The sequence below is a fragment of the Pinus tabuliformis genome, chromosome 9 (genome assembly GCF_031772625.1).
Source record: "Pinus tabuliformis cultivar Carrire ecotype Pingquan chromosome 9, CPIR1, whole genome shotgun sequence".
Classification (NCBI taxonomy): Eukaryota; Viridiplantae; Streptophyta; class Pinopsida; order Pinales; family Pinaceae; genus Pinus; species Pinus tabuliformis.
In genome coordinates, this window is record NC_142307.1 from 1,273,557,320 (window position 1) to 1,273,574,293 (window position 16,974).

At 37.4% G+C, this 16,974-nt stretch overlaps 1 protein-coding gene across 3 annotated transcripts in view; it reads right to left on the reverse strand.

Moving 5' to 3' along the window:
* EML3 (Emsy N Terminus (ENT)/ plant Tudor-like domains-containing protein) overlaps positions 1–16,974 on the reverse strand; it is a 104,043-nt gene that overhangs the window by 45,396 nt on the left and 41,673 nt on the right. For 2 of the 3 annotated variants that reach the window (XM_089438705.1, XM_089438704.1), the window contains exons 2-5: positions 8,455–8,660; positions 8,110–8,219; positions 7,635–7,884; positions 7,161–7,394 (exon numbers count right to left, since the gene is read on the reverse strand). In XM_089438705.1, coding sequence (XP_089294831.1) covers positions 7,161–7,394; positions 7,635–7,884; positions 8,110–8,219; positions 8,455–8,660 — 800 coding nt within the window. The remainder of the gene's footprint in view (positions 1–7,160; positions 7,395–7,634; positions 7,885–8,109; positions 8,220–8,454; positions 8,661–16,974) is intronic. The other variant, XM_089438706.1, reaches the window with a different exon arrangement.

Sequence of the window (16,974 nt, forward strand, 5' to 3'; positions counted from 1 at the left end):
AAAAACATAAGGGAAAATTACATGAGAAACTCCATAAATATAACAAGGAAATGTTATATAATCTATGCGATTTGTTGGATATTCACATTTCCAAATCAGCGACAAAGAAGGAAGAATTGGTAGCAAAACTAATTGAATTTCTTGAGTGTCTGCATGTCACTGGATCAGGTCCCTCTGTGAAGCAGATGACCCTTGTTCACATGGGACTTGATGAGGTACGTCGGTTAGGTCTTCAACGGGGGACAGAACAGCTTGTGAGACACACCATTCCCTTCGAGACAGGAATTCGTGTTATCAATTCGCTAGTCCCTGGAGGTCCTGCTAGCGCTCACAAGATGCCTTTAAAGGTGGGTGATATTCTTGTACGTGTGAACGGTCAGATTGTAAAAGGATTCTTGAAGTTGGAAACATTGCTGGACGATAATGTTGGAAAGACCATCGACCTGGAGGTTGAGAGGGGTGGTGTTCCTTTAAAGCTTAATTTGGAGGTCCAAGACCTACATTCTATAACTCCGCATTATTTCTTCGAAGTCAGTGGTGGCCTAATTCATCCTCTATCCTACATACAAGCTAGGAATTTTCGCTTTGAGTGTGGTCTACCGTATGTTGCGAATCCAGGGTATATGTTGGCAACGATAGGTGTGCCTACCAATGCCATCATTAAAAAACTCGCACAGAAGAAAATCACAAGTGTGGAGGATTTTATATCTATTTTGACCAGACTTCCGAGAGGGGCACGAGTTCCGCGTGAATTTGTGACACGTGTCTCGTCATCGACCTGAATCTGTTCTGATCACTATTGATAAGAATGAGTGGTTTCCAGAACCTCAACTCTACACTCGAGACCATGTCACTGGACTATGGAAAACGAGTCTTGCGGTTTCCGTCTCTGGGAGTAGAATACCAGTTTTCCCTGGTGCCGGATTTGAAAAAGAGGTTACAAAGTTTTTGGATGCCTGTAATGGATTGTCGTTATCCCTCCAAGTGCTTGGCTCCCAACCTTATCTAAAAGAATCATGGTACTGGGAAGAAGAATATCTGAAAATATCGAATTTAGTACTTCCTTCAGATATACTTAGCAGTCTCAGAATTAGCTACGATTGTCTTGATGATCAGGAAAAGGAAATATTTTTAGATATTTCATGTTTTTTAATAGATGAAGATAAAGATCTGGCCCTAAGAATATGGGACGGATCTGGATGGCAAGGAAGGGTGAATCTTCAGAACCTAGAATACAAGTGTATTCTGGAGATCGACTGTAAAAACCGTATAAATATGCACAATCACCTCAGAGATTTGGGCAGAGATTTCGCTGAAAAGGAACTTCCGAAATGGCATCGTCGACTTTGGCACCCCACTGACAACCTTTTTCATAATGCATTTATCCAACCAATTGTGCGCGGGATTAACATGGTTACAGAAAATATGCCCAATATACCCCCAGATTTCCTGCACCCTTTTATGCTGCGCCTCAAACCGATAGCATTCCACAGCGACGCGACACCACCATACGCTCGGTCTCCTCCCACGACAGCGTTGTCCATCCAATCTATTGTTGTCGTTCTTCCTTTGACTATCGAAAGGGTCGTGTTAAATTGTGAAACGCCAAGACTCGTACCGTTTGAAAATAAACCCGTAAGCTTTTTGAAACATTGTATTACATTGACCTAATACATTGTTATATAAAGTCATATACTATATTATATAAATTTAATATAGTTATATATTTAAACAAATATAACAATAATTAAACAAAGAAATTGAAGAAAAAGAACAACTAAAAATATTTAGAATTAACAAAAACAAACAAAAAAAGGAAGAAGAAGAAGAAGAAGGAAATAGTACTGATAAGCTACATGACAAATCGATGACCAAGTTGTATACAACGAGACGACAGCCACTAAGTGAAGAAAACCCCCAACGTTAAAGCTTTGAGGACAAAGCTTTCGAAGGAAAAGGCTATGTTATGAATATAATTCATAACAATTAGATAAATAAAATAAATATAAATACTGAATAATTAAATATTATTTAGGTTAAATAGTCATTAAATTAAGTGAAAAAGCATGTCTAAAAGACACGCCCATTCATGAAAGGTCATCTGGTGAGGTATAAAAGCAGGGCATCACTGTAACATTCAAATCATCTTATATCATCTTATACAATTATATATATATATATATAAACTATTATTTTAAAAATACCTTTGTGTATTTTTACATTGAAGTCTTCAAGCTATCAGTTTTCTTGCTTCAGCATAGTTTTTTATGCTACAGAACATTATGAATCCAAATTATTATACACAAATATGCCTTCGAAGTTTCATTGCAGCCCACAAACATTCCTTTCTTCCCAGATGCATCTCACTTGTTTATTTTCTCTTTCGGCACATGAAAATATACGGGACAACCAAAAATTCTAAAATGAGAAACATCAGGTTTCTTACCAGTGAAAACTAAGTGACTTGAAGTCCAATGCTTGATGTGGGCATCTATTTTGAACATGCACAGCGGTGTTGGCAGCGTCTCCCCATAAGAAGTTTAGTAGGCTTTAGTCATGAAGCATGGCAGGGGTGACTTCTATGATAGTTTGATTCTTCCTTTTGACAACACCATTTTGTTCAGGAGTATATGCAGTAGTTATCTCCCTCTTAATGCCAGCTTCTATACAATAGTCATTGAACTCATTTGACTCATAATCGGTCCCATTATTGGTCCTGAATATTTTGATCTTCTTCCCTGTTTGATTCTCGACCAAGGCTTTGAAAGAGCGGAACCATTTGAACACTTCGTTCTTCTTCTTCAAGAAATAGATCCATGTTCTGCGAGAGAAGTCATCCACAAAAATTGCACAATACAAATATCCTCCCAAAGATGTTATGGGTAACATACCCGATAGATCAAAATGGACCAATTGAAGAATATCGGTGGTTTGACTTTGACTTGAGGGGAATGGTCTCCTTGTATGTTTTCCAGCTACACAACCCTGACAAATACCTTCATAATCTAAATTAAATTCGAGCATACCTATGACCATCTTCCTTACATCAGGTAAGGCTCTATAATGAACATGAGCAAATCTTTGGTGCCATAATTCGGATTGAAAAGAAGTATCACAAGTCATTGCTCCCAACGGACTTCCTCCAACCTGATAGAGACCTTCAACCCTGAATCCCGAAGTGAATGCATATCTCGGGTTCCTTTTCCAAACACGAACCTTCTTATCAACGAATGTCACCTTGAAACCTTTATCTTTCATCGCAGAAATAGAGACCAGGTCCTTTTCAAATCAAATACATACAATACTTCTTGTAGATGAAGGGTTTGACCTTGATTTAAGTGAAGAGTGACAGTTCCAATTCCTTTCACAGGGTAAGTGGCATTATCCCCAAGTATAATCTCCATATTAGTCTTCTTTTCAATCAAGTTTGAGAGGGCCTCTTTGTACCCAGTGAAATGCCTTGAGGCACCACTATCAATCAACCAATGACCCAATGAATCTTTGGGAGAGGCAGTGGTGAGGGAAAAAATAAGATCAAATTATTTTTGCTCTTCTACAACAATAACGTCTACATACCTGGAGTTTCTCGACTTCTTGGGAGGACGACCATTTCCATTTCGAGTAGCAAGAGCATTCCTCTTTCCTTTGTTGTTGAACCTGTTGTTCCTTTGATTGTCATTGCCTTTGAAGTTGTTGTTATTGTTGTCATCATCTCTTGGAGTATCCTTCTTGTGAGACACTCTCTAGCAAAGTGACCAAATCTGTTGCAATTGAAGCATCTCCTTTTCCTTCCTTCTTTGAATCCCGGCATGAACCCTTGACCTTGTCTTGTTGGACCAGCATTGTTCTTCCTCTTAGCATGAGTGGAGAAGGCGGTAGGATTGTTTCCATTTGAGAGCGTGTCTCTTTCCATCATCCTTATTTCTTCTAAAGCCAAATCTAGAGACATCTTCCATGCATGATAGTCGGACTTGTCCTTAAGCTTGTCCTCGGATTTGAAGTAAGATGTAGTCTTCATTGGGACTAGTTCCAAGTTTTTGTCCGACGGCTTCCCTTAGTGATTCCTTTTCCTCACTCTTGCTTGGGCTTCGTCTTCACCTAAGCTCTGATACCATGTTAATTTTAGATAGCAATGGTATGTTCTATGCTTAGCCCAATGACAATTTCCAATTATTTCCAATAGCAATCACATTAACTTAAATCACATTGAAAATAAATGCAGATAGAACATAAAAACATGTGCAGAAGACAAGCCATGACAAGAGGACACAAAATTTGGTGGATGTCGGGGAAAACCTTTTGTCTAAATCTTCTTATTATTATCTAATACTTCAGCACAGAGAAAGTGCTTAGATCAAATTTACTTGCCCAAAACACAGTTAAAACAGCCTTGTCAAAATCAGAAGTCAATAGCAGTCAACTTCATCCCTAACCAGAAAATCAACACTGGTCAAATCAGCAACAAAACTTCCTCCAAGCAGCTCCATCAACAGCAGTCCAATTCAGCCTTCAAGAAGGGTCAAAGTCAATCCAAAACAGTCCACAAAAACTCAGTCAACCTTGGTCAAAATTCAGTTAGTCCTGCAGTCAAACATCCCTGTGGTCAAACAACCTTAATTGCATCGGTTTCTGTGCCAGAGAATGCAGCCAATCGGAATTCTGCCCAAAATAATGCAGTCAAAGACAGTCAAACAACGATGGTGAACATTAGTCTGCACTCAGAAATTTCGGCCTGCAGTTTCACTTCTGAAATTTCGTCCTTATATGCCACACATGTGGGGGAGAGAGAGGTTGCCCAAGCTGTACGAACCAATCAAGAGAAGAGAGAGAAGAATGATGTGTGTGAGTGATGTCCAAATGAGGAGAGAGGTCACTCCTATTTATACAATTCGTTGAGGGTGAGGAGACACATCCATTGGGCTTCTTGAGCCTACATTTCACTGAGGCCAACCTTGACAATTTGTGCATGAGAGAGAATAAATTCAAAATTCCACTTCTGCTTGTCCGAATGAGATGATATTTATATCAAAATTGGACCTCTCGAAAAGAGGAATCCAATGCAATAATCATCTCCATCATATGAGTTGTCCCAAGGTGGAATTTGGCCCTAGTTGCAAATTTTAACAATTATGATATAGATGCTTGACAGATGACTTATCAGTCCAACTATTCTTATGAGAATGCTTGATGATTGAGATTCCTTGTACTTCATGATGGGATTATGAATACCTCCCTAGTTAAGAGGGAGTGTTCGAAATTGTAACTAGGTTCGATCTTCATAATGACCCTTTTGTAAACATGACATTGTATATTTTGTAGAAAGAAAGAAAAAAAGAATTTTATTTTTATTTAAAGCATGGGTTTCATGCTCAAGTCTAGGTCAAAAGCATGTTCTTCGTGCTTATAGGTCTTTCTAGGACAAAGAAGAATTTGTGTCATGTATTATCATCCCATTTGGATTCTTTGTAAAAAAGAGAAATCTTTATTTTGAATCAAGAAAAGCCATTTTATTCTTCAAGACCAAGTCAACCATGTCAAGATGAAGTCGGCCTAAAGGATGGCTATTTGACCCCTCAAGAAGGCTATAAAAAGGAGGAGCTCAACTCATTTGAAGCACCATATCATCTCAAGTTCGATCTGCAATAGCGAAGGACGACAAAGAAAAGAAGTAGAAGTCTCTTGGTGATTATCTGTTTCTGTCCACACATGTGAAGCTGCTAGAGTTTTTGTGAAGTTGCAGGAGGCCGAAAATGAAGGGCCAAAATTCTGAAGTGAAGCTGCAGGGCCGAAATTTTATATGCGAACCTGCAAGGTCAAAGCTTTGAAGCTGCCTTGAAGAAGATCTTGCTGGTGGGCTGACTTAGTGCTTAGGAGAATTCTGGGCATTGGTCTTTGGATATTGGAAGTCTCATTACAAGAAGAGTCTATAAGAAGAGAAGCTTTCTTTCTGGGTTTTTCCCTGGCTTAGAGCCTATATCTTGTGTACTTTGTCTCATTGTGATCTTCATTGTTTTGGTAATGGCTTGATGAACAAGATATAATAAATAATAAAAGGCCAACAAATATCATAAGTAATTATCAAGTTAAGGAAAATCATCTATAATCTACAAGGCTCTTGACTTTCCAACATATCCAATGGTGGAAAGTTCATATTCCCATTACGATTTGTCTTGATATTCTTCAGCTCAGTCCACTGCCAGGTCCAGAAGGAGGATCCAGGGGCTAGCTGTTTGACCAATTTCCTTTCTTTTTCAAGCTCATTTTTCAGCTTGAAATTAAGTCAGCCATGCTGTTCTGCAGTTCAAACTTCAATCAAATTTGCCTTCGATTCTAAAGTCAGTCATGTTGCTATCATCTATGCACTAAACTTAAAATGCGCCCACCATTTTACTGTAAGACAATGCTTGACAGTTTCAGACAGTTGCATTAACTGGTTACTTCTATCGAACAGCAAGCCTCAAGCAGACATTGAATTACAAACGTGATGCCAGCTGTATGGACAAGAGTCAATCCAAGAAAATGCTGACTGGTAACCCCAAGGCAGTACAACTCTTGAAGGATTCAGTATTGTACAGTGAAGGATAGAGATCTAGAAGAATTCCTCACAATGTTGGCATGGTTTTCATAAATTGAATAGATATGATCCACCTTCTAGCCTTCTGACATTTGTTGTTATTACAGCATGTACAAAGGAAAGATTATAAGAAAACACAACCGACATACAGCAACAAAGAACAGTGATTGAAATATGCACAATAGTCCACTGCAGCTTATCATTGACATCTATCAAAAGTGGCCTAAACTTTTCCAGGTACATCTTCCATCCTGTTACACAAGGACCAGCATGTCTATAACTAATTAGTAATAACTACTTTCACTTAAAATGAGCACTCCCATGGGGGATTGCAATATTTATTGCATTCCATGCTTGCCATTTTCCTAAAGCAATACACACAGAAAACTACAACATGAGTCCTACTAATAGATAATATTCCAACACTAAAGGCGGCACACCTTTGTTAGATGAAACTGGTTACTGTACACCATGCTAAACACCACAATAATTTTCTTTAATAATAATGCAGGACAGAATTAAATTGGAAGAAAAATGATGCATCTAAACTATTTGGGATTGACCAAGTTAATGGTGATTCCCCTACCTGCTGTGGATTATAATCTGTTATAATAGCCTCATAGAAGTTATTGTCCTCTGGCCACCTTGTCCTTACTTTTCGACCTATCAAAGGATCAACAGTTGCTGCCTCGGGAGGTTCACTCAAACCTGAAGGCCCTGGTGGTCCTCTATTTGCAATTTGTGCCCTTCCTGCCACAGGGGCAGCAGGTTGAAACTGTTGGGTCTTAACTGGGGGTGACACTACTGCCATTGTCTGATTCTGTAAAAAGAGGAATCCAAACAAAGCAGTTGTCTTAACATTTGATTTAAAGAATACTTTCCCTTCATTTAAGAACAACGATATAAAGATACCTGGAAAAGTTGAGAAAACAGTCATTTTCAAGAAACAGTCAAACAAAGCAAACATTGCCTGAATTGATTATTTTTTTCTTGAGAAAGCATTTTAAATTTTGAAAATAACAGTTGGAGCATCGTTCAAAATTGAATACATGGTACTCACTGTTTTAGGTTTCTTGCTCTTAGGTCCAACAGGTGTTCCTCTTTTTGCTGCAGATGAGGAGGGTTGTGATGGTGCAGCAACAGACAAAGGATGTAATGCTGATTGTGATGGCATAGGTAAAGCAGGCAATATGTGTGCTGTTTTTTGCTTCTTTCGTGAAGCTGAAACAGTTGGACTGGGAGTTGGATCATGGTCAGGTGCTGCAGTGCTAATTAATCCACCTTGGTTACCTCCCCCCTGTCTCCATTCTCTGATCACAATTTTTAAATGGTCAATACATATAAGAAATCGCACCTATATAACTTCAGAGCTACAGCACTGTAACTAAACAGCTTCTCTAAACATGCTCATTATCTAGCCAAGTCTTCAACAGAAGAAATAAGACTACAAGTCTGCCAACCTTCCAGGCATAGTTTTCACGTTATCATGAATAATATTTAGTATAACTGAGCATTTCATGAAAAAGGGATCAAACCTTATCCGTTTCAATAGATCATCTGCATTAACTCTGCTCAAGAGTTCCCTGTGCTCCTCATCAGAAACTCTAAGTTCTTTTCTCAACTCAGACATCAAACCCTCTTTAGCCTGAAAAAAAGTATTTAAGGGACACTACATAAGCTCAAAGGAAAGACAATATTCAGAAAAATGGATTAAAATGAAAAAAATCTACAGGCTGAGAGAGCTCCCAAGTTTTTATTTTTCACTATAAAGGAAACTTTATCATCCAGTTGACTACAAAAATGAAAACTGCATCATTATTAGATTTTTCAAACTAAAATAATGACAAAAATAAGTGCAACATAGGTGAATCACTGATTACCCATGTAATCGCATCAGATTGTGCCTTGAAGGCCCGAAGAACAGAGCTGTACGCTTCTTGCTCAAGCCAATGAATCTGACGCTCCATGTCATTCTGCATTCTAGCATAAGGCCCTGGTCCTGCAGAAGACCTCCCATTTCCAGAAATCCGGCCAGCTCCTCTAGCTATTCGAGTCTGATGAGATGGGGGAAGGTCATCATCTGTTCCTGTTTCAATTCATGCAATCATTGTGTCATGTCCTTCCTATGCTTTGATAAAAACATATTTGCAGCATACAGGAAAGAGACACAAGTACCAACTAACAATATGCACTATTAAACTTTAAAATCTTGAGTATATGCACAAAACCTAATGTTCAAATTCATTATTAACTATATCTGTATTCACTGTCATTTCAATAATAAAACAAGATTAAAATATATATCCAGCTATGTAATCAATCCTCGTGCGAAGAGGTTCATCAAGCCTTCTTCAATTTATAACTCCTAATGCAATTGCTGTCCATCAATCATCAGTTTTGAAATTCATCACATTCTTCATTTTCAAGAACACGATTAAATTTGCACATAACAATTTGTAATTGTAATCAGAAGAATTGCACTTGTTTTTGACCTTTCGAGATTGTAAGGGATAAACATCAGACCTCTTCTGAAAATAATAATGGTTTAAAATTCAGTAGACTCTAGAGGTACATGTTTTGATATGCCAAAAGACTAATTCTTTCCCTCAACTTAATGAAGAGTCAACCTGCCTACTGTAATCATGGTTCTAGCCTTGCTGAATATAATTGTTCACACTTTTAATTCCTTCCTCTTCTCAATTTTATCCTCTACTCCTCCCTGCTAGTTTCCTTTCTATCTCCCCATTCCCCTTCCAACATTTCAGTCACCACATGACAGATACATCATAGCCATCAAACAAAAAGAGTAGAAGCAATAAGACATTCTTTACATATACCACAAGTAGACTACGTATTAGCAAGACATCAAAAATGCAGCGAAGGCATCCACATCACTTGAACCACAACTACAAAACTGTAGCCATAACACATGACTTAGTAGACAACATTGAAGGCCCCTATTAACCTGATCAAACAATGCCAAGATGCTTTTTCAGACATAATTGGCCAGTTGCTACAAAAAAAATGTATCATAATTTTCATCTGTCCGGTATTTTCAAGAATAAATCAAAATTGGAAAACATTTCATCATCCATTGGATGACATCCATTGACTGGGATTTTAAATTTATCTTTATTGTATTGTGACTAACCTAGAACAACCGCTTTAAAACATCATATTAACAAGAAAGAATAAATTATGTAACCTGTACTCTACAATACTTCAACACCAAAACTATCATTTCGAACATCTGAAAGTACTTGAGTGCAATACGCAAGGAATCAATAATATTGTAAAGGGGGAACTCTATTGTAATTTTTTATGCATAAATTTCAAAGGTTTGTCAGCAATATTTAAAACTAGATCATGCTAAAAAAAGATGCATTTCCGTCCTTTATTCAGCACCAAATTCCCTAACCTGGATTTGATTCTATACATCTCGTTGAAGAATTACATGGGATCTTCCCTTAAGTTTACGTACACACTTGAAGAAAACTAGTTATCAAGGTTGGACATCACATACATGTCAGTATGTAAAGATTCAGTCAACAATATTGACTCGCCAAAATTGTCTTGGTTTTACTAGTTATTTCCTAAACTGTAAAGCAGAAGTAAGCACAAAAGATTTTCAAACTCGTTGTAATTTTATCATATTCAGTTTTTCAAAAGAATCACATTCCTGAAAGGTTAGGGCAACCCTTGCATACCAATAAATTAGAAATGAGAAAATATTCTTGAAAAGAGTGATAAATATATGAACCATTCTTTCAATGAATACATTTACAACAGTGAAAATGACCCTTGTATGCATTACACGGGAGTCACCTTTAAATTACAGACATCTCCCTTTATTTCACTTAAGGCATACCTATGGGCATTAATTTTTAATTAGGACTGTCTAGGCCCAGATGAGCATACTTATGTCGGTATTGGGCTCTTCAGAACTATTTGAAGATTTTATCGATCATTTGCAAAAAAATATATAGGTTTCGGACCTATTTACACAACACATAAAACCCCAATTTCAATACTAAACAATATTGTTTATAACTTTATATTGGTATTAAGGGTGCAACATGCCCACCTTAAGATCTTTTGTGCTTAAAGCATGGACAAATGTGGGTGCTGTCAAATAAAGTCCTCAGTTCCATATTGCAGCTGCATCAGGAAGGTTCTTGCAATTAAGTTCCAATCAACTGATCTGTTTGTTCATTGAGGTCTTGATCAGGGCTGCAGGGGAGTGCCTGCCCCCCCCCCCCAAATCCACTCCCGAAGTGTGCTTTGAGTGGGAGCACATTGGGAGCGCGCTCCTGATTCGCTCACATTTGGGAGCGATTTTCTGGAGCGCACTCCCGCAAAAATTAAACAAAACAAAAAAATCACTACCTAGCTTTCTTCACTAAAAAAAAAATTGCAAAGACATTCCAAACACCCAAATTTTCAAAAAAACAAAATTTGTTTAGTGGGGCAGCCTAATATTCAAACCTATGGCCCTAGCATTGATATGCAATTCATGGTAATATTAAATTCTTAAAGTAAAATTGTTTTACTTAAATTTTTAACATTACCATGAGATGACCCAGGATGTTTGAAAGTGCGGTTCCGATCTCATTGGATTTCATATGTAGAAAGTAGAATTTTAGGTCCCACTCAAAATCCAGCAGACTTATCAGCTTTTCAGGATTAGGGGGATTGCAATGTTTCCATTGGCTTCTGTCATGTACTAGGGTATGGAACTTGTATTTAATCAAGAGCGCCAAACCCTCTATTTACTTTGATGTTAGTAACATTGGTTGTCAAACTCCTCTATCATGACCCTACTAAATAAGTACCCATCACTCGAACAAAATCTTGACTTGACATGCTATGCTTTTTCTATCGTATGCTAATGCTTAGAGGGTGATATTAATGACAAAGATCCCAAGATAGGCAAAGACTTTGATGATATGTAAGTTTTTGTTGTAGCATGATTTTTTTGGATGCTAGAGGCTATCCATATCATTGGCAAATTTCTTTTATTCCCTTTTCAACTCGAGAGATTTTATATGGAATCGGCTACTACAGCAATACTTCTAGTAGCTACAACAATTCCCGGCAGCTTGCATAGGATGCCTCAACATTTTGAGGTCGTGGCTCCTTTGGCATCTAATAGGCATGGCAGCATTCAATTAACATGTAGTGACTTCAACCGACAATTCTAACGTGCAAATTCATGCAAAAAAAATGACGACCATATACAGTACCGCATTAGCTCTTCAAATTACAGCTAAACAGAAATGACAATTGTATATGGTGTGCACTAACTCTTCAAATGATGCCTAGACAGTAACTTTCTCTACCTCGAGAGCAACACTTCTTTTCATTTTTTGTTATTTGATAAGCAGCAGCTTAACTCCCCATATTAAGGTACCTGGCTTCAAATGGCAAAAAATGTGGTGGTGGTGGCTCTCTTACACTGAAAATAGAGGCTCTCTGTTACACAATTCCCCTATGTCTCATGCCCTCAAATTCGATACTCTTGACCAATGGTTTTGATAACATGTTACAAAATGAGCCAGATCCCTAAAATGTCGAAGCACATAATCAAAGACAGAAGCACAGTATTGTATTATGGAAAGACACAAGCACAATATTATTTTATGGAAATTCTTCAGCACATTACAACAATATTCACCTAACCTTATATAAAGTTCAAGAGATCTTATTGTCCAAAACCCTAAATGGTGATAATAACTGAAAACCATATCTTATAACCTAAGTCACTAAGGTAACTTTATTGCATGTGTAAGTTTATATTCTATCACTATACCAATGCTCCAAAAGTTCAAGCCGCTTGGCTTACTTTACTTACCAACTGTATAGATCGAACGGTAGCACTCCAAAGACTTGTCAGCCACTAATGTTTCATCATCAGTTTTAGAGTGGGTTCATGTCAACAAAAGTATCTACTAATCCTAAGACTTATTGCCATATATTGTTGAGGAATTTTGGATCTCTACAATAAATAATTCAAAGGAAGGCAATGAAGTTTATATACATTCTGGGAAGACAAGTCAACAATTTGAGAGGCAACATGCTTAATTGAAACGGGATTTCATGGGTGCACTGAGTATGTCCGCTATTACAAAATTGCATACTTAACCTTAGAATTTGCCAAACCCATAACGAAGTCCATAAATATTTCCTCCCATTATTTGTTGAGGAGGACACTATTAGAGGCAACATCCTCAAATTGCTTCTTTGTAGGTGTCACATTTAGCTACAAGCTTCTCAAAATCTCTTCTTTTCCAAGAGATGATGTTCTGGAAATTCTTTGAGCTCTCTTAGATCCTAAATAACTAGTAGTTGGGAAAGAACGAGCTTCAATAAGAGCAATGATGGGAGAATTCTTGCTTAGAGATATCTGATTCTTGAAAACATTGGAGCCATTTTTGATATTCCGTTCATGTTCCTTCTTAATGTTCTCAGCATCTAAAAAAGGCTTCTAAAGAGAGATTGTTTATTGTAATCTTGATTCAAATCTTGAAATCTGAGTACAAGTAGTCTAAATAACAAAAATAACATTGAAGGAGGGTGTTTCATCTCTTCTAAATGGTGTGTCAGTGAGAACATTATCTTTTCTTTCTTATATAAGAATTCCAAGCAAATAGCTAGTGTTTATCAATCCATTAGAGTTGTGATTCGATTTATGTGACTTGTGTCAACAAGGGCTCAAGGGTTGAATGATATTTTTGATGAAAAATTTTATCCCAAATAAATATCATCTCTTTTCATTCTTTATTGCATAGAAAACTACATGCATCTCCTTCCTATATGCAGACATTTTCTTTTCCTTGCCATTCAGCTGCTCACAAAAGGTCCGTGGATAACAATTTCTAATTAAACCACTCCAATTCCAAAACCAGATGCATCACACTCATGACGAAAGTTTTTGAAAGTCTGTGCTAACAAGAACAAGAGTGGAAACTACAGACATCCTTAAGTTATTGGAAGGTTTCTTTTGTAATTGGAGACCACTTGAACAGTTCTCCCTAGTGAAGTTCAGTAAGAGAGAAGCCAATGTGGAAAAATTCTTAAAAAACTGCACATAAAACCCAGCCAACCCTAAAAATCATGTGAGTTATTTGAAATTTATTGGCATGGACAATTCATGGATAGGCTTTATTTTTGTGAAATCTGTCTCAAAGCAGCAATTAAGATAAGATAAGATAATATTATTTATGTACCAAGTATATAATTTATTGACATATAGCATATAATTTTTTAGGGTGACCGACAATATCTAAACAATCAAAATGTTCTTCCATGATTTGATATATGGCAGGATGTCATCAAAACCACATGGACAAATTCGTTGAAATGCATACTATTTACTAGGGCACCCCTTTAAGAGACAAATGGGAATCTCAAAGTAAATTGGGAGATGGGTTGATCACATAAAGAACACGAACTCTTGAACTTGCTCTCAAGAACTACATTCAAGCAAAAGGACAGAACATAAATGCAGAATCTAAAAATGGTAACACCATTGTTTTCCTAGAATATATTAATTACTAACACATCTGTCAATTTTGCACATTTACAGCCAATTTCCACTGTATAAAATGCTGTGCCCTCTTTTGCTTTGAATTTATTTGACTGATATGTTACTAGTATTTGAGGGCACCCACATTACAAAAATGACCCAGTTAATTGATAGGCACACTATGGATGATGTGATCTAGAATTTTCGTTACTCATGGTTTGATTACCACATGATGTGTACATATATCTTTTGTGCTTTATGCCTTAATACCCTTGTTAGGTTATGGAATATTGAAAATCAACACATGGTTACACAATGAAATCTATTATGTTATATGAAGCTACTAATGGTTTGTCAAGGTGTGATGGGAAGAACCACAAGTGTATGTTGATGTTTATAACTCAGACAGGTGCTTCTGCATAGGCTAGGTGTCAAGCATGCAGAAGATGTCCAAAATCCTCTTTAGGTGCTTGGCACTTGCTCATGAGGAGAAAGTGATTAATATGCTTTCTTTCCTAACTTGGAAAAATCACATTGATTATTTAATTAATCAATGTTGCCTATTGCGTTAAATTTCTAAAGATAAATAATTTAATTACTTAAGTGAATTAGGAATTAATCCTAGCCATCTATCACTTTGGAGATTGGGGGTTAGGGATTTAGCTTAAGAAGAAATTATAAAAGCAGCCTAAGGGAGAGGACAAAGACACACAACCAAGACATCGAATGCTTGGGAGAAATATTTTCTCGAGAGAGACTGAAGAGAAGAGTAAACTGTGCAGCAAGGTGATTTCAGGGGAAAGATTAGAGGAGGCCGAGTTTATGGACAGCTGAGGCCAAGATCTTGGAAGCCTGAAATTTCTGAGCCGACCAGATTTGCGGAAGGAAGGAGGACAAATTCTCTAGTGTGCAAGGGGTCATAAAGCTTGAGGAAGAGGCCACTGAATTTGCAGGTGGAGCCTGAGAATTTCCAGTGGACCCAAACCTTAAGGAAGCTGAAATTCCAAGTAGCCAAAAATCAGGTTCTATTGTGCTGTATTTTCTGTATATACTCTGTGAGACGATTTTCTTGTTAAAGCAGGCCCCAATTTTCCTGAGCTAATCAAAAGTGAAGGAGAAATTGTTGGGCAGAAATTTACATTGTTTTTGTCGCTGATTTCTATTTTATTTCAGCTGCAAAAATTATTTGTAAAGTTGAAATACTTGTGTATTTATTTTCAGCAGTTTCTGAAAATTATTTTTCCTAGGTAAAATAATTTCTGCATATAAAATAATTGTTGAGAAAATATAAATCAGAACTGGTATTAAAAATTAACAGTGCATATGGACTCTAAATTGATTCAAGATATGTGAACCTGATATGGTGTTCAGTAATGTATAATTGACATGTATATGGCATTGCTTATTGTTTATTCATGACTAAATATAGTAACATTGTTTATTGCTTATGGATGTGTCTAGAGACAAGGAATCATATGCCAAACAAGCTTACACATGAGCAAACGGCTGTATGCAAAGTTGTGAGTCTGTGACACAAAGAGTACCATCAAATTGAGGACGTATAGGCTGCATATTCCTGCCTACTAACCTCCCTTCCACGTAATAGGTTGAAAAACGTATGATCTACATTTTTTTGTAGAGAGTAGACATGGCCACAAGGGTAGGTCATGGATTCTATCACTTACTAAGTCTTGCTAAGAGATGTCCAATAAAGTGCCAATCCTTATTTTTCGATGACCATTAGTCTCTCACTTGTAGTGAATGAGTTAGGTTCGTTAAGTCCCAACCATGACACCATCCCCCAATTATACTTCCGAAATATATGGCGGAAGTATGGTAATTGTTGATGTAAGTCAGGCATGCCTGTTTTGGCAAGTGTTTTGGCAGAAACAGTTGACGTAGCCATATGTGCATAACTGCAAATTGTTAACGTGGCACAGCTCTGAGCTAATAGACATGGTCAAAGTGGACCCATTGCCGAAGTGGACCATTGGCACACTGAACGGATGAATGGACAACATTAGTAGGGCATGTATGCAAGGTTGAGAGGGTCGTCTCCTGACACATTGATGCCCTTGCCAATTCGTAGACCATGCCATATATGGTCGCTATGTCGATAGATGGGTTGGTTCGCAGAATGATGACTGGCCAAGCTACATAAGACATGGACCAGCCACATACAAAATTTACCGCCTGTCACAATGGATAGACAATATAATTAGATTGAGACCATCATTCTACAAGGATCACCCGACAGCTAAATTGGAAGTTGGTAAATATTTCAATAGATGAGGTCTCATGTTCGATTAACCTGACAAAAGATTTGAAATTATTTAATCATTTTATGGTTACGGATCCCAATTTGTCACACACTTAACACTTCCCAGTGGCTGGTGTCAGAATTTGGCAGGTCTGTTGATAAGCAACCAAAAATGCACAAATTTGTAGAACATTTAACTAGGTACATGGTTTATTTTGGTTATTTTTAATTTCTAGAGTCGTTATTTATCTGAATTGAGATCAGGAAGAAGCTGAGCAATCAGGGCTCAGAGAAGGATGCAACAAGGGATTGACGGTGTTTCGACTCACATTTGATGCTTGGAATCTCTTGTGTGTTTTCGGCAAAGTGATAAGCTTATCGCAAGTGATTTTGATACATGAAGTAAAAAGGTTCTGAGGAAGTGACCAGATTGCAGTTATGGATGGAGCAGAATTATGGACAGCAGTATGACAGCTAGCAAGAATGATTGATATGACCATTTTGGTACAGGTTTTGTAGCAATACAGTGATTGCAAGATGCATGGAAGTGTAATGGTTGCAGGTAGTGGTTGCAGTGTGCATGACAGTGATCAGTGCAATGATTGTATGGCATAA